Source organism: Kryptolebias marmoratus, linkage group LG20 (genome assembly GCF_001649575.2).
Source record: "Kryptolebias marmoratus isolate JLee-2015 linkage group LG20, ASM164957v2, whole genome shotgun sequence".
Taxonomy (NCBI): Eukaryota; Metazoa; Chordata; class Actinopteri; order Cyprinodontiformes; family Rivulidae; genus Kryptolebias; species Kryptolebias marmoratus.
Genome location: NC_051449.1, coordinates 940,559 through 963,460, shown reverse-complemented (window position 1 = coordinate 963,460; position 22,902 = coordinate 940,559). Strand labels below are relative to the sequence as shown.

The window sequence follows — 22,902 nt, the reverse complement described above, 5'->3', positions numbered from 1 at the left end:
ACCAGATTTACGAAGCTCCTCAACCTAAGCAAACAAACATGATTATAACTCAATTAAATTTAAAGTTAAAGTTTTTTTTGTGTGGTAGTACCTGACAGTCATCCCTAGCTCGTACTGAGACCTAACAGATCATTGTGACATTTTAAAACAGAAATCACCCAGGTCCTTTCTGTGACATGATGCAGCTACAATAATTAGTTTTATATGTGTGAGACGTTAAGTTGGTGATTTAAAGAGGAGAAATTAAATTTTAAGATCCTGGAAGCATCATAAAAAGCCACAAACACTCAGTTTTTCTCCACCTTTGTGTTCAGAGTGAGTAGAAAGGGTTTTTTTCGGGATTATCTGTGGTCAACACATCATCTGGGATTAAACTGACCCGAATCCACAAATTCCCTGGAAAGCAGGACAAAAACCCGTGCTTCAGGCGTCACGCAGCATTCACACAAATGCCGTCATCATCATTTGTTGTTTTTAATATAAATCTTTGCACCCTCACACAAATTGCACATATTTTTTTTTTCTCCAAATGGACACACAGTCAGCAGTGGACAACTTACTGGTTGACATCTTTCCTTATACACCGTGAACTGGCTAAAAGGAGGAGAAACAAAAAGAATAAAACAAGAGACGTCTAACTTGATCTTACCACCACTTTTACTATGGCATGCATAGGTTTCAGACCTTACTCAGAAAGAGACAACAGACACTTTGTCTAAAAACTTTTTTTGTTTGTTTTTCTTTTTTTAAACGATGCTGTGACTGCTTGTGATCTGCAAAAAACGAGTCAAAAGGAAAAAATAAAACGCAGAAAAGCTTGGTTCCATCTTGAGGAGTACTGTGAACTCCGGACCCCTGAAGGGAACTAGACTTAAAGATGGATGGTGACGCGTCTAGCAAAGCCTCAGCATTCCTGTTCCTCAGCTGTGTTCATCTTTAAAATATTTGGTTTAACATGGTGGCCACAGTGCAGTTGACAATACTGACTGATCTTTACGCTTCCCGCAGAGAGGAGAATCTGGATGAACTGAAAGCTCGTTGGTAAAGTTCTCCCTTGACTTCATGTAATTAAATACAGGCAGGTTGAAGACTACCTGAACGCTAGAAATAAAATTAGATGGAAAAACGGCATTAACTGGTGAAAGATGAATTCATTTTGAGCCAAATCTGTGAGCTGGGCAAACAGGAAACATATTTTCTAAATAAAACTCAAACTTGAAAAGAAAATAAGACTTTTGGTATCTGATCAGAATAATTAAAATGTGAAGACGACATACTTCCTGCCAGACTTCTTTAAGGTTTTAAATTGTGTATTTGTTCTGGGTGATGTGCCGAGTAGTAATCGGGGGAAACTGAGCACAGCAGTGGAGGTTTAAAACCAAAACCAGCTCTTTAAACTTCAGATCTTTAAAGCATAAACACTGATAACAAAATAAACTCTTCTCTGAATAATATTGCAAAATTCTGTTGGACTTTTAAAAAAAAAGGTACTCGTTGCAAAGTCATGAAATTCATGAAGACGAGAATAAAATCTGCAGAATATTTTTCCATCTTTATGGTTAAATGTGTTCTTTAATTTAAAAATCTGTGACCGGCTGCCAACTACGTGATCGAAGTGACTGAAAATGGCAACATCAATGGGATCAAAAGTCTGAAGATTTTGATGTATTGGTACGTGTTTGTTTACACTGAGTGTGGACCCTCATTACTGGTGTGAACTCCTTCAAACTGCTCCATTTGATTTAGTTCAGGAGACTTTTTTTTTTTCCATGTTTGATTTCATACTTTGCAATGAGTACCTTTAAAAATCAAATAATCCCGCTATTTTGATCCAAATCTAATTCAGATCATTTCAGTCCACTTATAAATGAGGCAAAGGGGTCAGCTAGCAGCTTGGTTGGAGCTTAATGCCAACCGAGGATAAACGAAGGGACATTCTGGCTCCTGAGTTTCTTAAATTATCGTATGGAAATAAAGAAATGCTTGGGTTAAACTGTCGTGGGTTTGAGAGGGTGAATGTTGAGATTATCTCACCATGTTTTTTCCCAGAAATCACAGAATTTGCCCAGAAATGTCTTTTTCTGTTAAATTCTGTGATCATCTGCCCAACAAATTGTCAAATTTGTCAACTTTCTGCTTGTGTAAGAGCCCTGGAGTCAAACAAGCAACAAAAATAACTGGGAATAGCCAGCACATTTCAGGGGTTGCTGGTGTCAGTACAAAACATTAAAAGTTTTTTTTTTTCTAATGATTTCCTAGGTTTTTGATAACTAAATATGTCGCTCTATTGATATAGTTCCATTTTGTTAAATTCATATAGAAAGGTTACCATGTACACACGCTCGTCACTGGTAATCGGTAGAATCGGGACCTTTATTATAATAAGTTGGTGGAACTTTCTCTCGCTGGCGCTCAACAAATATACTGTGAATGCAAGTAACAATAATTAATGTAATAATAATAATAATAATAATAGTCTGCACCATGCCTTGTAAACCTGAAAAAAAAGAAAAAGAAAAAAGAACTAAACACAAAAGCTGGGTAACCACTCTTCCACAATACCCCCTCGTTCTGCTGAAGAAAAACAAAAACTAAACAAAAGATTAAAAACGGGGAACGTCGAGTCGAGACTTGCAGATTCTCTCTGGCTTCTTCGAAGTCCCGAGTCCACATGCGTCACGCAAATCTCTGCCCATGTCCTGAAGTCAGCGGAGGGAGGGGGGAGTCGGCGCAGAGGGGCGGAGGGCTGTTGATGGCGGCCGTTTGAGCGCTCAGCGAGCCTCGGTGGAGGGGGTCTCGAACCCGTCCTCAGCAGGTCAGCCTCCAGGTTTGCGTTGTTTGTGTGCATGTTCTCCTGGCAAGCCAGGTTTACAGCGACCTCAGTGAGCATCGTCAGCTGTGATGGTCACACAGAATGTGTTTTTCTGTTTTAATTATTATTTTATCTCCCCCTCACCATGTATGTTTGATCAGTATTGGTTTTGCCAAGCTGCCCGCCCTGCCTTGATGCCTCCACGTCTGCAGGGGCTGCAGTGAGTCCACGAGTTCGGCTCTCAGAGTATTTTCAAGTTGCTGCCGTTCCCTCGCTGTCAGTCAAGAGGATGCAGAGACAGCAGCCTCTGGGGGCTGAAGGATGGGAGCAACTGAGGTGGAGGCCTATTTTTTTTATTATTTATTTATGATGAAGAAGGAGGTTGTTTTCCTGTTTTAATGTATGTGGTGTGAACGCTGAAGACCTGTCCAGGAATGACTCCCAGTCCTCTGTGGCATTCGTGTTGGTTTGTAAAAGCAGAACAAGCAGCGAGTGAGATGGTTAACTTTCTACTAGGTCTTATGGAGGAAGGTCTCCTCAGCTAACAGGACTACACAGATGGAGGAGAGGAAGAAGACATTTCTGGACAGGCCCTCAGAGTGAGTGAGTGAGTGTGAGTGAGTGAGTGAGTGAATGTGTGTGCCCATGTGGCTAGTGCAGGTAATCGTCCACAGAGGCGAAGGCGCAGGAGCCGATGCCAGTTCGAGCCATGATGGCGAGGCACTGGGCAGCCTGACCCACTGCCTGGGCCAGGGGGGGCTGCTTGGGAAGGTTGTGAGTCTCTGGAGAGGAAAACAAGACAGAAAAAAAGCACAAAAATGTCACAACCTACCTTAAAACTCAGCACCTGTAACTTACTCCTCTCATCATTTTCTAAACTGAATGGTTTTCCACTGTAAATAAATCATTCAAAGCTCAGAGGTGACCAACATAAATGCTGATGATACCTAATATTGCACTGTTGAGGGTGGAGCAGACCGGTTCTCTTTGGACTGCGTCCAGCTGGTAGCCGACTGGGCTGTTCCACGGGTCAGAGTAGGCCAGCAGGCTGAACGCATCCTGCAGCAGGACACAAGAAAAGTTTCAATTTCACAACGATTTTAACGTCTGTCTTCGAAAACAGATTTCCCACTCTTTCCAACGTCCTTAACATTATAAACACTTGATCTCCAGTGTGGTCAGACAACAGATAAGTTATATTACATCTACATTACTGTGTCTCCACTCTGATTAACTTCCTTCTATCAAATTTGTCTCAAAAATTTAAGTGTAAAAAGATCTGATCAGGAACAAGAGACGAGACTTTAACTTGCTGATAAATTATTCTGCTGATTAAATAACAGAAAAACAAGTTTGGCCTTTCTCCAAGCATACATTAAAGTCCTGAATTGTTCTTTTTTTACTCACTACTTATTTGCTGATATTGTAGATACATTAAAACAGAGATTAATGAGATCAGCACAAAACAGCCAACAGGGACCCTGATCCTTCATCTGTTGTGTTATAAAGAAAACATATTTCCAGAATGTATTTATGTATTTTCTCCTGCCTTCAGTGTTCTCTAATAGCTTTAGTATCTTCAAAGTTTTTAAGCTCCAGATCTCAGCAACAATCAAAATACTGTGCAAAATTATATTAAAAAACAATCACAAGTAGACAAAACAAACGTCTCAGACATGAAATCTATCCACACAACGTTCGGTAAAGTTCTGAGGTTTCTGTTACCTTCAACATCTTCTTGTTGGCTGAGTTCTTGCCACATTCTCGGCGGAGGTGTTCGCTCATACTCTGGAGCTCCCTGCCGAAGTGGATCATTCTCTCGATGGCCGCCTGGCTCCCGCCGCACAGCTGCCTCTTGGACTGAGTTGATTCCACCTCTGCAGACAGTTCAACACAAAAAATGTACATTACAGAAATTACACCTAATTAGATGCTGGAAAAGAGCCTCATTTCCTGCCAAAGAGGCTGCTAAAATAGACAGCTTTATCATTCAGGACACACAGACAAGTTTAACTTGCTTGTACAGTTGATAAATGCTTGAGATTACCCAACATTCATCATGTCCTCACTCACACCCACCCATGTCTGCGTCACAGTCGTCGGGCTCCGTGGCGTGTTTGGAGGTACCGTTCAGGAAACCATTGGAGGATGATTCTGTCACTCCGTTGGTGAAGTGGTCCACCTCCATGTCCACGTCGTTACTAAGAGAAGACGGGACAAAGAAATAAAACAAATCTGTGAGCAGGTTCTGCTCTGCGTACATCGGCAGCTGCTTTTTGAAATATCAATGTAAAACAAAACAGCAAAAACAAACAGCAGATTTTTTTTGTTTTGTCTCATTTTGATTGTAAACATTGTTTACTATTAGTTACTTTAGTGCAGGAGAAATAAGGCCTGATGGTGTTTTTTCAGTTGAATTTATCGTTCCACATTTATTTACATCTTCTGTGGATTGAGAGTTTATGTTCTTTGGTTCCTGGTTTCCTCTGTCACCATCAGATAAAGGAAGAGATTTTGAAGCCCTGGTTCTGGAGGTTTTCAGATCATGCATGGCAGACACAGTAAGGTCACCAGGTTCAGTTTTGATCTGCACGTCACCCTGCTGTGTTGCTGTGGTGTTGCTCTGTCAGTACCTGGTAATGGGCTGCTGGCTGCGGCTCCCGTTGAGGCTAATGTCAGACCCCTGGAGGGTGGAACCAGAACCGGGAGGGCAGGGTTTGTGACTGTGAGGGGATGAGCTGTGGCTCTTATTAGACGTCACACCGTTACAGCAGTTACTGTCAAACCCTACAACAGATACAGACATCGTTTGAAATGGATTTAATTTTTATTTATGTTGCAAAACAGTACATTAAAAAACACCGTCTGTGACTCACAGTTTCTGGTCAACTTTTAACTTAGAAGACAATTCAAGTTCACTGTTCCTTTTTTGTTCTGTACACAGATTTATTATAAAACCAGATAATAGTTTGTAATAACATTGAGCTTTCCCCCCACAGTGTAGATGTTCCCTAACCTCCAGATGTGAATACAAGGAGCACAGCTGGACTGTACCTGCGAGGTAGGGCTGGGAGCCGCTGGCTTTGTGGCTGGGGCTGCTGAAGGGCCGGGGGGAGCCGGGGTAACTGTCCTGAGACTTTGGGCTGCGTCCACCAAGACACCTCACCTCACTGTCCGTCCCGTTCACCATCTCTATGAACTGTCTCACCCTGGAGACACAGGGGAATGGGGGAGGACGGGGAGGGAGAAAGCAAACAGAGGCCACAACAAATAATGAACAGAAAGAACGAAGAGATGCAGAAAAGGAGGAAGGAAAAAAGGTAGGAATGCAGATTACAGTTACGTATTTTGGAAGATTAGGTAAAGAGAACAAACACCAAGAAAGATCAGATCTAAAACATTTTCAGTGCGTTAGCAGCTAAAATAAATTATTAGCATTAAAAAATTACCTTCGCCTAGGAGGCCATGTTTTTGTTTGTTCGTTTGTTGATCTGTTCCCAAGATTACTTAAAAACTGATAAACAGATTGTGATTAAGTGATTAGGGTTTGATGGTGTTCTGGATCCAAACATTTTATTTATTTTTTTATTGACTCTGGCCTTAGCAGAGGTTTGTGCTCTCAGAGTGCTCCTAGTTTCACTGACAGAACTTTCAAACAAACATAAAATTTAAAGCTACTTCTCCACAAATCTAAACCAGGCCCTGACTGAAACTCCTTTCAGAAAACTGTAGATATGAATCCTTGCGACTGCCTTTAAATCAAATATGGTGTATTTTCTTATTAAAACAAGCTTCTCCGGTGAGGGATTTGGTTGAATTAACAATCAAAGACAGGCTTGGTCTTACTTCAGCATAAAGAGGAGGTCTGGATTTCTTTCCAGGAGGTTGGGGTAGAGCTGCTGGGTGGTCTCGATGGCTTCGCCCATTCTACCTGACAACACCAGCTTCTGGATCTCTGCAAACCAACACACACACACACTTCTGTTGAGATCTTGGCTTCTAATATTTATCTAAATATTCACAAATCTATATCCATGTCCTGCAAATTCACAACAAAATGCTGTTTCTGTATGTGCAGGAATCTGGGATCAGTAAAATAAAGTTGCAGACTCACTTTGTCGGTTTTTGATGGAGGCGAGCTCCTCGTGCACGGCCTGGTCGGTGGATTTGGCAAAGGCTTCGGCCGTGGCACAATAACTGTGGTGCACCAGGTACGAAGCCACCATCCTGTCAGGAAAACGAACCAAAAACACTCGCTGGTTAGAGGAAAGCAGTTTATCACACATTCTTAACAAATAATTTGTCTTTTACTTCACCCTAAACTATCAGACAGTATGATCAGTTTTTATAAGGTTGAAACATTTTATGAAACTTCTAAAACAAAAACTAACTACTCATTTACACTAAGAATTTCACCCTGCAGGAGTCAGTATAATTTAACTGTTGTAGAGTTAAGTTTATGAAACACTCATAAGATTTATATTTAAATAAAACACCCTGCAGGTAAGACTTTATACAGATCTAAGCCAATCATTTATTTATTTTTACTTTAAAGGCCTGACAACTACTAACCAAGCAAACAACTGATTTATTTAATTGGATCAAACAAGATGAAGCAGAAATAATACTTAACAGGCATTTCCTGTCCAGATTAACCCAAAAGCAAAAATAAAATCAACAGATTTTTAACAGAAAGCAAGAAAATACGATGTGCAACCTTTACTTGCCTACTAGCTACGAAGCTTCAAGAAACTTCAGATGAGGATTTATTTTAGTTTATCAGAAATGTGAGAACAACTAAAGTCAGATCTGTTTCCTCTATAACTTATTTCTGTATGCTTAATAAATTATCTGAGACGTGGAAAAGATTATCTGATTCACTTTAAAGTGACATAAAACCAAGTATAAATGTCAGAAAGCTCCTGATCTGTCAGTTAAAATGCCACACAGCTTTCAAAGTTCAGACTCCCAGCAGAAACGGGCATATCTGAAGCAGGAAGTCACTTTGTAAACTGCGCTCCACAAAAGGAAATCTGTTCGCCTTTGTTTTCACTTCCAAGTGTTTTTGTGGCTGCAACAAAACTTTCCTAATCTTTATTTAATTCGTTGCATTTCTTCAGATGAAAACCCAACATATTACTGTATTCAGGGTGATCTCGTTTCTTGGTTGTTTGTTACAAGCACAGAGTCAGATCTTTAATTTTTTATTTGTTTATAAATTAACTGTTGACACTCTGTGATTAGAGGCCTCTGCTCTCAGTGACTCATCATTATGTTTCTGTCACTCCACAAAGATAACGTTTCCCATTTACTGCTCTGACGAGAGCTTAAAAACTTCCTGTTTTCCTCTCAGCCTCCAAGCGACTCTTCTGGTCAAAGGCGACGGCTCCCGACATTCCACCCACCCTCTACTCCAATCTGCACCAAATGGAGATTTAATCCATTCAGGACAAGTAATCATAGCAACAGAGAGCTAATCCCATCATGGCTTGGCATGAGCAAAACCGGGTCCTGCAGCTTTTCTGCTGGATCACAGCTCAGACTCTTTGTGAGGCCAGTGGTCCATCTGGGCCTTGAGCCACCTCAGGTTACCATTATCCCATCACTTGGGGCCTTTTCAATACTCTCAACTCACAAGTTCAACAACTACATAATGATTAGCAGAACAAATAAAGTAATAGAACATTTTAAAACAAATTAATCCAACAAAGTGTCCTTGAAACGTCTAAAACAAATGCCTTTTACTCCTAATAATTTAGATTAATTGGTCAGCTCCAGAGGCCTAATGAGACAACATTCTGCATCAAATCAGTTGAATAGACAGAAAATTACTCTTCGCCTCTGAGTCCAGGATGAGACGCGAGAATTTACATTTATTAAAAAACAAACGACACAAAAACACCAACAGGAAAACCTACAAGCTCCTACTTCCCTGGTGTAAGGGTGATGCACTGTGCAACAAACATGTAAAATATTTACAGATCAAATCTGTTCTCTTTGGAAAAATTTACTGTCTTCATCCATCACCCATCCCTCGTTTATGTCTGCTGTAATAAGGCCTCAAACTTTTTCTCATTCCTTCAAAGGTTTGTAATTTCAACTGAACCCGTTCTACTGCAGACCGAAGCGAGAAGAACAATGTGTGCAAACAATTACTGCGCGCTATAAAAATTCAGCAAACGTCACCTTGACTGCGAGGTTTGTGGTGTACAAGAACAATCTTTAACTGCATCTATAAAAGATGGTGATTATCCTCTTTATACATGAAACCAAACCAAACGCAAAGCCCATAAAGAGGACAAACTGTTACTCTTTTGTTGCCTTGGCCTGAACAAGACAAAGAAAAGGTGCCAGTCTGTAAATTTTGGAAAGGTCGATGTAAACAGTGACCAACAGGATCAAATATGAGCTGCACTGAGGACAGCTTCTTTGTTTAGCCCTTGATCACATTTGTTGAGAACGGTCTTGGTGTCTTAGAGCGGCGTTTCCACTGTGCCAGCTTACACCCACATTTATCTGGCTTTGTGACAACCTCTGCTACAGGTTTCAGAGGCGCAGCGACTTTGAACTTTCTGTCTCTGCACTTTGAAAAACAGCAAGGCAACAAAAACCTTGGTTTGAACAGGAAGGGTGAAAAGCTGCTCACTCATTGGGTAGTTCTGTCTACCTTAAATGTAAACAAACTCGTTTTGTTGCTCTCAAACCTTAAACTACTACTTAGTGGACAATTCGACTGATGTTAACAATAACCCTTTAGTTTTATATTTCATACATGAAACTAAATCAATTTTAGACTGAAATGTCTGAAATATGACATAAACAGAAAATATGTCCCCAATATTACTCAAACGTCTAACTATATCTGATTATTTCATGGAGAAACCACGTCCTACAGGTTTAAACAGGAATAACTTAGTTTTCCGATCCTCTTACTTTTGGATCATGGACTGCCACTCGCCCTCACGCTCTCCGATGGGGAATCTGTCGATCTGAGCCTGAATCTTTGTCCTCCACTCTCGCATGTAGTCCTCAATGTCGAACACGAACGGGTGCTGGCCGAAGTTCGCATCCACCACCTCCCCCGGAGTCTGAAGGCCCACGGTCGGGTACAAGTTAGGCTGCAGCAGAAAGACACAAACAAGGTCAGAGGAAACGGCACAAGGAATGTAATCTGAACGATAAATCAAAACAGGAAATAATGAGAGGGGGCAAAAACAGGAAAAAGGAAAATCTGAGGAAATAACCTTTAGTCTACAATTAACAATTGAATGTTAAATTGTTAAAAGGAGAGTTGAGAGTTGAAATTACTGTGCAATTAAATGACCAATAAAAATGATTTTCACTGGGCAGATTCAGCAAACCACATCCATCAAGCTGACCGATGTCCTGGTTTGTTCATAAGAAACAATGACTCAACATTTATTTTGCCAGGTGCTGAGATTTCAGACTCTCAAACACTTTTTGGCATCCACAGTTTTGGCAGCCGACTTCCCAGCCTATTGTTTTAATCCAATCTTCCTGTCACTTCAGTTCCCTCCTGATAAAATGTCATCCTCCAAGATCAATAGTTTCTCAGACTAAACTCAAATTTCTTAAAATGCCAAATATTGGCAAATATAACCAGCATTAAAAGAAAGAGGTAAGCAGTTTAAATGCTGATTATGAACCAAAGATTTGTGTATTTGTTAGTAGATCCTATGCTAAGACCGGATTCAGCAGTTCACACATGCAGCAACATTTTTTTAAATGCTCAAACTTCCTTCCCCATTTTCTTAAACAAATGTTACCATAACTAGCTTTGAGTTAGACATTTGCAAGCTTTATACACATTTGATGATGTAATACCAATTTATGTCAGCAAAATAAACAGCTTTCACATAAATTTTAAAAAATCCCCATTTATGTTCCTTTTATCAGCAGAAATTATCCATTCTGTCTAAAATGTACTCAGTCAACAATAAAAACATGTTAAAACTAAAAGTAGCCAAAGGATAATTCGTGTAATGTTTAAAAAAATAAATAAATAAACCTCGTACAGGTGCATGAGTCATTCACACATGATTTTCTGCAGAGATTTTTCATGTTGCTGTGGCTTTAAAATGCCCACAAAATACAATCTGGCTGTTTTTATTTTCAATCCTGGAATTTCTATAAGCGTGAAAGATGTAAAGAGTAGAAAGCAGTTTTGAGTTGGAGTTAAGATTTAGATGAATGAATGGATATAGTCGATTATAGTCCCTTAAAAGCAAAAGAAGACAAAGCCGTGTGTGTCTCTCTCAGTCTCGTCTTTGTCACGGTTCAATAACCACAAAGGTCAGCTGCGCTGAGGTGACGTACTTCACTGCACAACTCTGGAGGAACATGAATATCAGGCTCACAGCCAGGACTGTTTTGCTGCTCAATAGATTATTGTTGTGGATAAGACTCTTTTTTTCTTCTCACTAAAACAGCCAGTCCCTGTTTTCCTTCGCAACAGAGTATGAAGAAGGTGGGGGAAAGAGAAAATGCATGCATGAATCCCACTGGAATTAATGTCCGTTTGGTGTAGGAGTTGTTCACAAAGCATGGGCATGATGGATGCAACATAGTCAAACTTTCTTGAATCTTATGGACATTTAGTCGTCCAGGACACATTTTAACATGTTTAATATCGAGCAGACAGAGTAACATGGTAGATGCAACTCAAATTATGTCAAATGACGTCCAGCAGCTTTGTCTACAACCTTCAAATCAGCCCTTTTTATTCAGTAGAAGTAATAAAGTAGTATAAGTATTAGTACTACTCACTGAATGAAAACAGATAAACAAAAATCATCTGTGGATCTTGGAGGGTATTTCAAATTTAATGAAATGTTAAACCTGTAGCTTTTAAATGATTTGAGCCCAGTAAAAGTTATTTATTTTTGCTATATCCAATTTAATTATTTCAAGTTATGCTGTTTATGTAAATAGTAATGGGGAAGGGATCCGTGCCGTTTAAAGCTACCTTTTAAAGTCTTACACATTTCCAACTCTCAAAACATCACTAAATTTTACCTGACATATTTAATACACACCAGTCCACTCAAGCATTTGTTTAAAACTGAAAACAGACAAAGAAACATAAAAACTGATAACTTCAACCCTATTTGTGGCCACCTGAAAAACTATAAACGTCTGAACCTTTCAGGTTTTTCAGCCTTCAGTCTGTTTTTCAACAGAGTAAACATTTTGACTGCAGTGGACATTCTGCGGAAAATGAAACATTTCTATGAATAACCTCATGTCCAACAGCGATGATAAATAATGAAAACTAAAGATAACTCAAGGGCAAACAAAAGTGGGAACTTACTGGCAAGTCTGTGAAGGCAATACCTGCAGAGAAACAAAGAAAGTGTCAGTATGACATACCATTTCTAAAAACAGCAGGCCACGAGGCCACAGGCTGTGTGTTTACATAAATAAAGTAATCTGGTTATCATCATCTTTTTGCAGAAACCTGATTCAATCAGTTCTATGAACCAGGAATATGAGAAAAATCTGGTTCACATGGTCTGATTTAGCAGCAGGACACTGATTTCTAAAACAGAAAATGCTATAAATACATTTCACATAATGAAAATATTAAAAAAAGAGAATTTGCTTAGTGTAGAGAACACAAATAAAATCTGTTTTACTCTAGCAAATATGCTTGTTTACTCAAAATGAAAAGACTTGTGGTTTACTTTCATCTCTTTGTTACTGAGATATGCCATTGAAAGACAAAAAAGGGAATTTGCGGAAATGGATTTTACAGCGAAATCAACTTTTGACCCTCTGCTTATAAAACCTCCCTGCTTTTTCCTTTTATTCTAATACAATATCTGTTAAACAAATAACTTTTTTTTTTCTTTTAGAGCCAAAAACATGCTCTGAAACTTCACCATGACTGACGTCCATAAACACATCACTTCGTCCTTAGTTCAAAGATTTGTGACAAACAAATAAAAAAAACCTCATGTAATATTTTATTTACAGGTTTGTAACAAACCACCCAGGAACCTGAGGCTTCCATCACTGGTAAGCATAAAACATATCCGTCACACCAGCTTCTTCTGGAGGAATTAGTGAGTAAATTGTGACATCAACATGACACCACGACAGAATATTTGCACAGTGTACACATTGCAAAAGTTGAGTGGTGTACAAAAAGTCTAAAATTGCACAAGTTCTTTAAGAATCCCTTTTAGCACAAGCCACTGTTCACAACTAACCTGCAGCAATCAGAAATTTACTTTTAAAGTGGCTCTGGACAGTTTAGGTCTCAGTACCATTTAACAGTACTTCACTTATTTCTTCAATCTTACTGTTGATTTAGTGCTTTAAGAATGACTATTTATATTTTACAAGAAAAAAAACATTCAACAGACTTGGGTTAAAATCACGCTCTTATGTTTTACTAATTAAAAACCATCCTATGGCAAATTAACTGAATGTATTTATTGTCAAGAAGAAAAAGTGTGAAAATGTCTAAATCAACTGGAAATGATCAGAACGTTCCGACTTTTTGTCAGCAATTTAGAACTTGCCAGAGGAATTAAAATAGCAGAAACTAGAAAAGTTCCTGGAGAAACTTTAAAGGAGACCGCCACTTGGTTTGGTTTCCTCATCTTCAATCATAATGACTCTATAAATTAGTCAGCTGTAGACGTACAGATAAGAATTACTTTCTGAGAGTTTCACTAAAATCTGTGGTTCATTCACAAAAAAACTAAAGGATCTCTTAGCCTTCACAGTAGATCTTAGGGAAAGCTGACAGCTACCATCACAGCAGATTAAAGCTAAATATTGATAGAAATGACTGACTTATAGCCAGTCTTCACCGTGTACACCAGAGCTGCAGGGAACCGTTTATACCACAGAATAAAAACATTGTTATGAATTCCACCGTGCTTTCAGTGCTCCTCACCTAGGCTGTGCCCGTTCTTTGTGTAAAAGCAGGTGTTGTTGATGAGGTTAACGCAGCAGCCAATCACGTCGCCTGTTGTAAACGTGGGTCCGTAAGGCTGCCCGGTGCCAGACGAGCAGAAGGAGTGACCGTCGTCGCCGTGATAACCATAAGAGTGCTTGTCCCAACCTGAACACAGACGGGTCCACACATGAGCTCAGAGCACGGCGTGACAAAGTTCAGAACTACAGATACAGAATATTAATGTCATCATAATAACACTTGCTAACATGACTGAAGCAGAAAAAAGACAAAAGTTTACAAACCAAAGAAGATATTTTTTTTAAACTTGTGACAAATAAAAAGTAAAATTAAAAATAGGTTACTGAGAATAAATGGCAGAAACTGGGTGTGACTGCCCTATAAAAAATGCAGAGGTAGCACCTCAGCTAATTTGCATAATTTCCTCAAGAGAGTTGTACATGGAAAACTGTCAAAAATAAAAAAAATAACAAAACTACAACTGGAAAAACAGGAAGGCATCAACTAAGACATCTCAAGTTGTTGATGCAATTAAAAAAAAGTCTGCATTTTCTCTTTTGTGCCTCTGCAGTATGATTCTTTATTAAACCACGAACAGAGCCTCATCAACACCCACAGCACCTCACTGTCAGCCCACCAGAAGAAACCTGAAAATTTCATGTTCTGCTCAAGCACTCATCTGGGCACTTTGTGGGAAATCAGCCTTTTCAGTCACAGGTATATATAGTTTATTTCTGAATTGGTATAACACTATCATCAGCAATACAACACAGCTTATTCAGCTTTTTTATATAGCTCAGTGTTCTCAGATTTGCTGGATGTCTTTTTGATCCCTTTTTCCCCAGTAGCTGTGAATTATACCTTTTACAGACAGAATTATTTGTTTTACTTCTCTGTGGTATACTACATATATAGACTGTATTAGCTGTCCAGTGCTTCTTGTTGCTTTTAGATGAAACTTAAAGTAGGGTGCATTTGTCCTATCTTTAAGCAGGAGAGGACGCAGCCTCTCCTCCAGCATGACTGTGCCCCAGGGCTGTTTTAACCTTAGAAACCAACGCGATGGAGCCGAGCTGCAGAATTAATCCTGCTACTATACATCCATCACTGGGGGACAGCACTCAACTCTGCAGCACTCTGGCATCCGTTCTTCACCAATTAGTATATTTTCATTAGGCTCCATCCATCAGCAAGGACTCTGCAGTTTGCCCTGGCCTCTTGTTATCTCTGTACGAAGAGACTGGCGGTCCTGGGTGGGTCTGGCTCTTGAAGTGGTGAAGGGGTGTCTGGGCTCCTGTTCGGCCTGATAACCTCAGCAGAGGGCATCATATGACGTTCCCATCACTAGAACCACGTCAGGGAAGGAACAGGCCACAGCAGAAGATATCTTTTTGTACTCACAAGGTGTGGATAGTAGTTTTAAAATAGATTCCTTGCTTCAATCTTTGTTTTACTGCTGGAGTGTTTGTGCAGACTCTCAGGGGTACGAATCATGAAAATCCAGAGTGTCTGGACCGTCTTTCTTGGTTCTTGAAAATGTCTCTTCACATTCAAGAGGCTTCTTTAAATGCATCTACTGTGTAATGAATTATTAAAGTATTTGGCCATGACCAAAAAAGATGATGATGCCCAACATTGGTTATGTTTCCCAAGAAAAATGAAGCAGACCCAAACAAAGCAGCCATTATGCTTAAACTGATTAAAAATCCTGACTCCTATAAAGTCTGCAAAACACAACAGGACATGTTCAGGATCTTCATATTTTTCTCATTTGGGTTTGTTGTTTTGATATTTACCAGTTTCCCACATGCTGATAAGAAACTGAGCTAGCCTGGGTCTCTATATAAATGTTGAAAACATTTTTTAATATCGTGTCCCTGTTCCGCTTTCCTACATCCTAAATTTAATCTTTCTGTTCAGTGACGCATTAATAAAAGCAGCCATTGCCAAAAATGTTTTATACACAGAATTCAGTCCTACTAAATTGTTTTGTTTGTTTTTTTAGTGTACCTGTAAGCTCAGATTCGGAGTGGGATCACCACTCAGCTGAATAACATGTCCACATTCATTCCCCCCCCAATCTTCTGCAGCATTTTCGCTTTTATATAAACCCGGTGTTCGAGCCTCACCAGCAGAAAACATGCAGATGTAATCAGATAATTGCAGTTTTTCCTACCAGAGACTCTATCCTTGGTGGTATCTTAACAAGCAAAACAAAATCCTCAATAGAAATATATACATATATAAAAAAAAAGCTGTGACTAAAGCACAGAAAGTGTAAACTTACCAGGGAGTCTGTTCATATTTACACCCTGAGCTGAGAGGCCGATTCCCATGTACCTGTGGAACAGACAGACACTTATTACATTTATGACATTTATGATACAAAAAAAGACAAGCCTCACTCATTAACACGTGCTCATTGCCTATTTTTAATTAGATGGTGATAAATCATTACATATTTCAATTAGAGGCAAACAATGTTCATTTGTTCATTTGTTTTCAATGATGAAATTAAATGAAGAAAGTCAACACAGCAGCATGGAAGCATCTATACCTGCGGTTTTAACTGTGTAAATGACAGACACCAGTATAAACACATCTGTACATGAAGATCTGTGGTCTGTGCTTTACTTCAGCGCAGTCGTAATTCAAGCCTAATGACACATTTTTGGTCGTCTGCACACAGGAAACGGTGCAGCGTAACACATGTTCTGTACAGATCTTCAATCTGCTCGCAAAACTAAAAGGTGTGCGTTTCACAGACACGTACACAAACGGAGAGCAGGGAGGAGGAAGCACACGAGGATTTCAATTAATTCCAGTTTTCTTGTACTCCACACCGTCACTGTCATCAGCAAAACAACCAATCGGGCCCAAGGTCGAAGCAAAAATGTCCCAAATACAGCAGAGATACAAGAAACAAGGAGTGTCTCTTAAGATACACACGATATCAATATACCAACAGCTGCTTGTGTTACTGAAACCATGCATCTCTAATGTGTTATTTTCAAATTACCATAGTAGACACAAAGAAATGTTTATCCAACAATATTTGTTTTAAAAAGGCACTTAAATGTTTTTTTGTTGGATGTAAAAGCAGAAGAACCTGAAAAACAAGCTGAAATCTGTTTTATTAGTTTGCGCTTCAGTACATTTTTATTTTAGACTGCTGCAAACAACCTGAAGCCAAACAAAACTAATATCTAAATACGACTGAGTAACGAATTATAAAAGTCATCTAGTGTCCCAGTCATTTATTAATTAGACTTATTTGAACCAGCTAGATTTAAAGTCAGACAATTAAACTCATTTTGGTAATCATGAATGCTGCCACAAATTATAACACTAACTTTTATTCAATGTTAAAGGGTTATGCAGATGTAGCTACAACAATTTTTGTCAGTGTTTTCAAGAACAAATAATAAACATCTGAAGATGGTCATTTCTCTAAAGGATACTAACTGCATTTTGTTGAGATAAATAAAACATCTGCATTTAAAACAAAGTCCCCAAACGTCTAACTAGAACTAAACTCTCGTCTGAATCAGATGATTGTTTAAACTTTCTGTGATATAAACGTTTGATTTAAACACATGCACTACAGTTTGTTGTTTTCTTGTGATGCGCAACATAAAAAGTATCACATGTTCTGTTTTTGGCATCATGTTCTGCTCGAGGGCAACAAAAAGATGCTTTTAAGAACTTCCTCCTTCATAATTTCAGAGATAGGAGCACTTTTCTAACACCCATGTAAATTTAATGTGTGAAATTGTTAAAATGTTCACACGGTCTGTTGAAGATTTCTGCTGTTCACACGAAAACATCTACATATCATGATGACAAAGCTTTTTTTGTTTGACTGAATTAAATTGATTTAATGACTTTATCTGTTGAAGCAATGTGGCATTTGTTTAAAAACATATTCAAATTAAAGTCAATTAAATGACTTAAGTTTACAAACCGCCGTCTACCTTCAGGAGAATTTAAATCGCGTCTCTAATTGATTGAGCTTTGGCGTGTGTAGAGGAACAGCGTGAAGCAGTTTCCTGATCTGATTTTATTTGATGTACAGTTTATGTGTTAAATAATCCCCAATATAACACAGAACCAAATGAGTCAGAGGAGGAAATCTTGGAAGAATCAGGAAAAAATAAACCTTGATTTATAAAGAAAACCCCAAAGTCACTGACCAGAAATATACCTGGATTTAAAACAACACACACTTAAAAGAAATCTTAAATGTCTTCTAAGTCTAAGTAACTTTAATTATTAGATTTTTAACCATTTCTCCCAGATGAGCACATTATTACTTATAACTGAGTTTGGAGGCCATTCGTATAATTAGCTTATTTTAAGGTCAGTAACTTTAAAAGTAGCCTCTTACAGAACATATACACCAGAAAATACTGCGGGCAAAGTTGTTCCTCATTTTTATTTTAGGTTATTGATATTCATGTGGCTGCAGACTTGTACACAACGACTGTAAGCTGGATTCTGCCTCACTTTAAAAATACCAAAAGTAGAAATGTCTAAATGTTAACCTAAGGACAAAGTTCCCCACACAATCAAGATATTTTTTTCTTTTCACAAAATCTTAAATATTTAAGAGACTTGTCAGTACAACTACCATATAACATAAAACATTTAGGACATTTTTTAACAGGTGACAAATATCTGAAGGTATCTTCTCAACATGGACTTGCTGACTGATAGTGGTGAGATTTCAGTTTTAACAAAGCGCTGAAGTTTCTGGAAATCAGGATGGCAGTTTGTGAGATATATCACTTAATGTATTTGCTTTTGAGACATATAATGCATTATATAATGTTTAACTTTATTTTGTGTTCTTACCCATCACGGCCTTTACTGATAATCTTCACCTCGAAGTAGTAGACCCCGCAGGCGGCGGGGATGGGGTGGGTGGCCCGTACGGACGCTGCATCCTTGGGGGTTTTGCCATGACCTTGGGTGTGGAGCAAAACAAAATATGCTGGTTATTACAAATAAATATGAATCCTTAACAAATCAGTAAAATGCCATCTGCAGCAGACTTACTCGGGCTGACGTTCACCTTGATTTGGAAAACAGTTACAGATTGTGTGTGGACTTAGAAGAGCTGCTCTGGGTAAGACTAGCCCCTATCTGACTTTGTGACAAGCAATGACAAAGGAGGATCAAAAGGTATTTGTTGAAGCTTAAAAGCCTTTATTGAGACTACAGTGACCAAATTACATCAAACCTACAGTCGAATCAGATCAGAAGAGAAGTGGGTCATCTGTGGGCACACAATACCCTCAAAGTGCTACAAACTAACCTGATACTTCTAAAGACAACTTAAGGAAAGATAACCTTCTTTTCTTGTGTGTGATAGGCTCAAGTTAATTAGTAATAGTTCACCTATATTAACAGCATTTTTTTATATCTCTACACATATTTTCCTGTGTTCTGAAACAAATTTAAGGGTATATTTATTGCCGTTTTTGCAGCGTTGTTTGCAGATTTGTATATTAAAAAAATGCATAGTTTTTTTTTTTTTTGGTTTGGGTTTTTTTTCCCATAAAAACAACTTTGAGGACGAGTCTGTAGTTAGAAGATTATCACTGAAATGTTCTGAACCTGAACCTCTTGTGCTCCGATTTGCGAACTTACTCATCCTGTTAGTCTTTAAAGCTAACATTAGCTCGAGCAGAGTGCAGAGCTGTTGGATACGTTATTACGGGTCATATATCAGCCATGTTTACTCTGTTCAACATTACTTAGCAGCAGTTTGGAGTCTTTAAAATCCTCACATAACATGCCTGTTCAATAACCCTGGAAATACTGAGTCATATGAAGTACTTTGGGTATACGATATGAGCTGTGCATGGATGATTTATAAAAAAAATTTAACATTTGCTAACATTGCTAGTTCAAATAATGATAGATAGCTGCTTACCCAATATAAGCCTGATGTGCTATTTCAGTAGCAGATTTAATTAGTCATTTGGATCATACCGCTTTAGAATAACTAATATAATTTCATTTTACATTTGGTTCACAGTAACAAGCTTAATTCAGAGCAAATTTCAACTCATTCGTAGTGTTTTTATGTTTTGATCTAAACAATTAATGTCAGGCTTAAAAATAATCAAGCCTGTGAAACCCTGGAGTGATTAATTTCCACTTTTGATTGGTGAAATAAAAATTATAGGTTCAAATAAACCATTCACAGCTCAGATGCATGTAGTTATCATAAAGTCAGATGATAATCACTGTTTTATTGAGACTTTTGTAAATCTTGCCCATTTTTATGACAGTAACTAAATCCTGCAGTCAGAATTTCACCTCTCTGGTTTAGATATGTGACCTGTCCAGGGTGTCCCCCGCCTCTCGCACAGTGACTGCTGGGGATAGGCACCAGCTCCCCGCGACCCGGAATGGAGAAGCGGTTAAAGAAAATGGATGGATGGATGGTTTAGATATGTTTAAAAATGCCTTTGTTTTTATTTTAAAAAAAGGCATAAATCTAAGGAATATAATTTAACGTTACTGCCACTGTGTATGCTCTCTTTCATTAGAAAATATAAAATAAAATGTAGAAAACCTGTATAGGGCTTTAAGAGACACCCTAAGCACGCTGCAGTATCCAAATATCTTGTTAGGCTAGCCTCCAGTTCTTTATTTAGACATATGCAACTCCTATATTTCACTTTGGCTGTATGTAACATGCACATTTGTGATAAATTAAATTACAGATTATTTGGAAAACATATCAAATCTGTCAGGTCTGATAAACTAACAAGTTCGGGCAGATTTTAGGTAAATTACTTAACTGTTAATTACAGATTATTCAGCTACAATTAAGCTGCAAGAACGGTCAGAGTTTCAAAGCTTAATATTAATACTGAATGTATTTTGATCAAAAAGGTGCAACTTTAGGTGATTTTCTTCTGGGATATGGAAAAAGGTTTGTGAAAACAGATTGTTTTAGCTATAGTCTGTGTTAAAGTTGCTTAATGCCAGCGTACCTGTTATATGAGATTCAGGTGAATTTATGGTACAAAGACAGAACCTTCTAGTTGCAACAAGGAAGAGTATCTGAGCCCAGTCAGACCCAGAATAGTGGAACACACCCAGGAAGCATAGTTACTCTTTTTTTTAAAGCACTAGCCTTTTCTTCTAGGCCTGCACCCAAAACCCTCATCATGACAGCTTTGCTAAGCAACTAGTCCAACCTGAATGTCAAACAAGACACTTGATATTAAACCCTCAGCAACAAGAAGCAACCCTGTCTCGTCCTGGAAGGCCAATTTCGATACCATTTCCTCACATTTAAATCACCAAATAACGCTGAATTAGCCTGCCAGTTCTGAACGATTTGTTTATTTTTTTGGGATACACACTGAGCCAAAGTGCACTTTGTGGCAAAGGGTGTTTTTTTTAGCTGTTGCAGATTATTAATTAAATTTCAACAGCTCGACAGGGAGTTTCATTGTGACAGTTCGTGGAGCTGACAAACTGGTTAACAGGGTGTCCGCACAGCCAAACGAGCTGGTAGGAAGGTGAATTTTGGCAGTGGCTACACCTCACCAGCTGGTCGGGTTGCAAGATGTCCTCTGTCTTGTTGTTGATGAGCCCACTTTGTTTTTAGCCGCAACGGCAGCTGCCTTTTCCAGATCGCGAAGTTAAGCTAACACGTTAGCATTTGGTGATAAAAGTGATTAACTCGAGTGCGTCTTTCGTGTCATACCTTTATAGTGTACGCGGAGATTGTTCTGAGACAGCCCGATGTAGCTGAACTTGTCCTTCGGGCTCCAGGATCGCGGGAGCGGGGTCTCGTTTTCATTAACGGCCGGATAGAGTCGTCGAAGTCGCTGGTTGAGCTCCTTTTCCTGCTCGTTCAGAGCCGAGTCTCCATGGACTACAACCGACATCAGAAACCCACAGCCCGTCGATTGTCCGGACATGGCTACGGCTCGGCTTTTACTGAAAGCGGCTTGTCGGGAACAAGCCAGAACCACTGACTGGACTCAGTCAGTGTCAAGTTTTAAAGGGTGTTGTAGCAAAGCTAGCTAGCTAGCAGGCTAAGCTAACTGGCTTCGCTGGTCGCAGTGAGGCAGCCAGAGCTGGTTAGCCAAACAGCTAACCTGGCTAACGCGCTTAGCTTGGCCAGCAAAGGCAAAGCGATCGCCGAAATGGCTCAGACTGACATTAGCTGACACAAAGCCACGAATAAGTGACACCAGAAGGACGATATCTGCCGCGTAGGATCCGAGAAAAGTAGCTGGATCGCAGACGAACAAGTCTGCGTTGGGAGCAAAGTAACTAGTAACGCTGAGCCAGACGGATCGGGAAAGTAAAATAAGCTTTCGGCTAGGCTCGATCTTTTGTTTGTTGTCGGAGGGTTATCCGTCAGTGTGATTGGCTGAGAGCAGCTCAACTCACTTCCTATGGGAATGTGAAGTCAGAGGAGCTGAATGCACAGCAGACAGATGGTGATGAGATTAATCTGCACCTAAAAGACGTATCTGTAGTTTTTTACCAGTCAGGGACAAACACTTAGTCATCATCATTCTGTTCTTCATCAGGCACTTCTTCACAAAACAACAGCCACCTTGCTCTAATGTATAACAATTAAAATGTAACTGAGCAAAACAGAAGTAAAATACAAGCTCAATATGTAGCACATTTATTATTTTATTTGTTTCTTTTATCTGTCACAGTAACTAGACTTTCTTTTAACTGCATTTGCTTGTTTGATTTATGAAACTATGGTAATAAAACTCAGCTATATCAGATTATTTATAATCGTTATCAGTGTTATTGTTATCATAAATAAAGCTTTTATTCTGCAGTATAGCTTGGAGTAGATATCTTTATCTTGTGTTTTATTTTTTGGCAAGAAAAGCCATTATAAGTTTCACTCACTAATTTTAAACAACATCCATTGACTTAAATAGTTCAGTTTTGGAGTAAAATCATTGGCCTGATTACTGTGGTTAAAAGAAAACATGAGTTCTGTCAACAGCTTTAATAAGACAGGAAGTTGCTCCTCACAACAAAAAAGTTTAAAAGAATTTTAGTAAGTTTGACGTCCTTCTGCTTCCTACTAATTTGCATGCATTGTGTGCAAATCCTGATGTGTTTAAAGCTAACCAGT

The 22,902-nt window shown here is 38.9% G+C and overlaps 1 protein-coding gene across 1 annotated transcript; it reads right to left on the bottom strand.

Annotated features, from left to right (window-relative positions):
* Nucleotides 1-458: 458 nt before the first annotated feature.
* Nucleotides 459-22,152, bottom strand: ranbp9 (RAN binding protein 9). The gene is made up of 14 exons (XM_017433583.3): nucleotides 21,493-22,152; nucleotides 18,615-18,726; nucleotides 16,048-16,100; nucleotides 13,740-13,907; nucleotides 12,144-12,166; nucleotides 9,746-9,930; nucleotides 6,927-7,039; nucleotides 6,659-6,767; nucleotides 5,867-6,021; nucleotides 5,446-5,599; nucleotides 4,892-5,013; nucleotides 4,538-4,689; nucleotides 3,760-3,871; nucleotides 459-3,594 (listed from the first exon to the last, which is right to left on the bottom strand). Exons 1-14 carry the CDS (start codon nucleotides 21,707-21,709, stop codon nucleotides 3,464-3,466), a joined length of 1,806 nt encoding a protein of 601 aa, XP_017289072.1. The 5' UTR covers nucleotides 21,710-22,152; the 3' UTR covers nucleotides 459-3,463.
* Nucleotides 22,153-22,902: the final 750 nt, after the last annotated feature.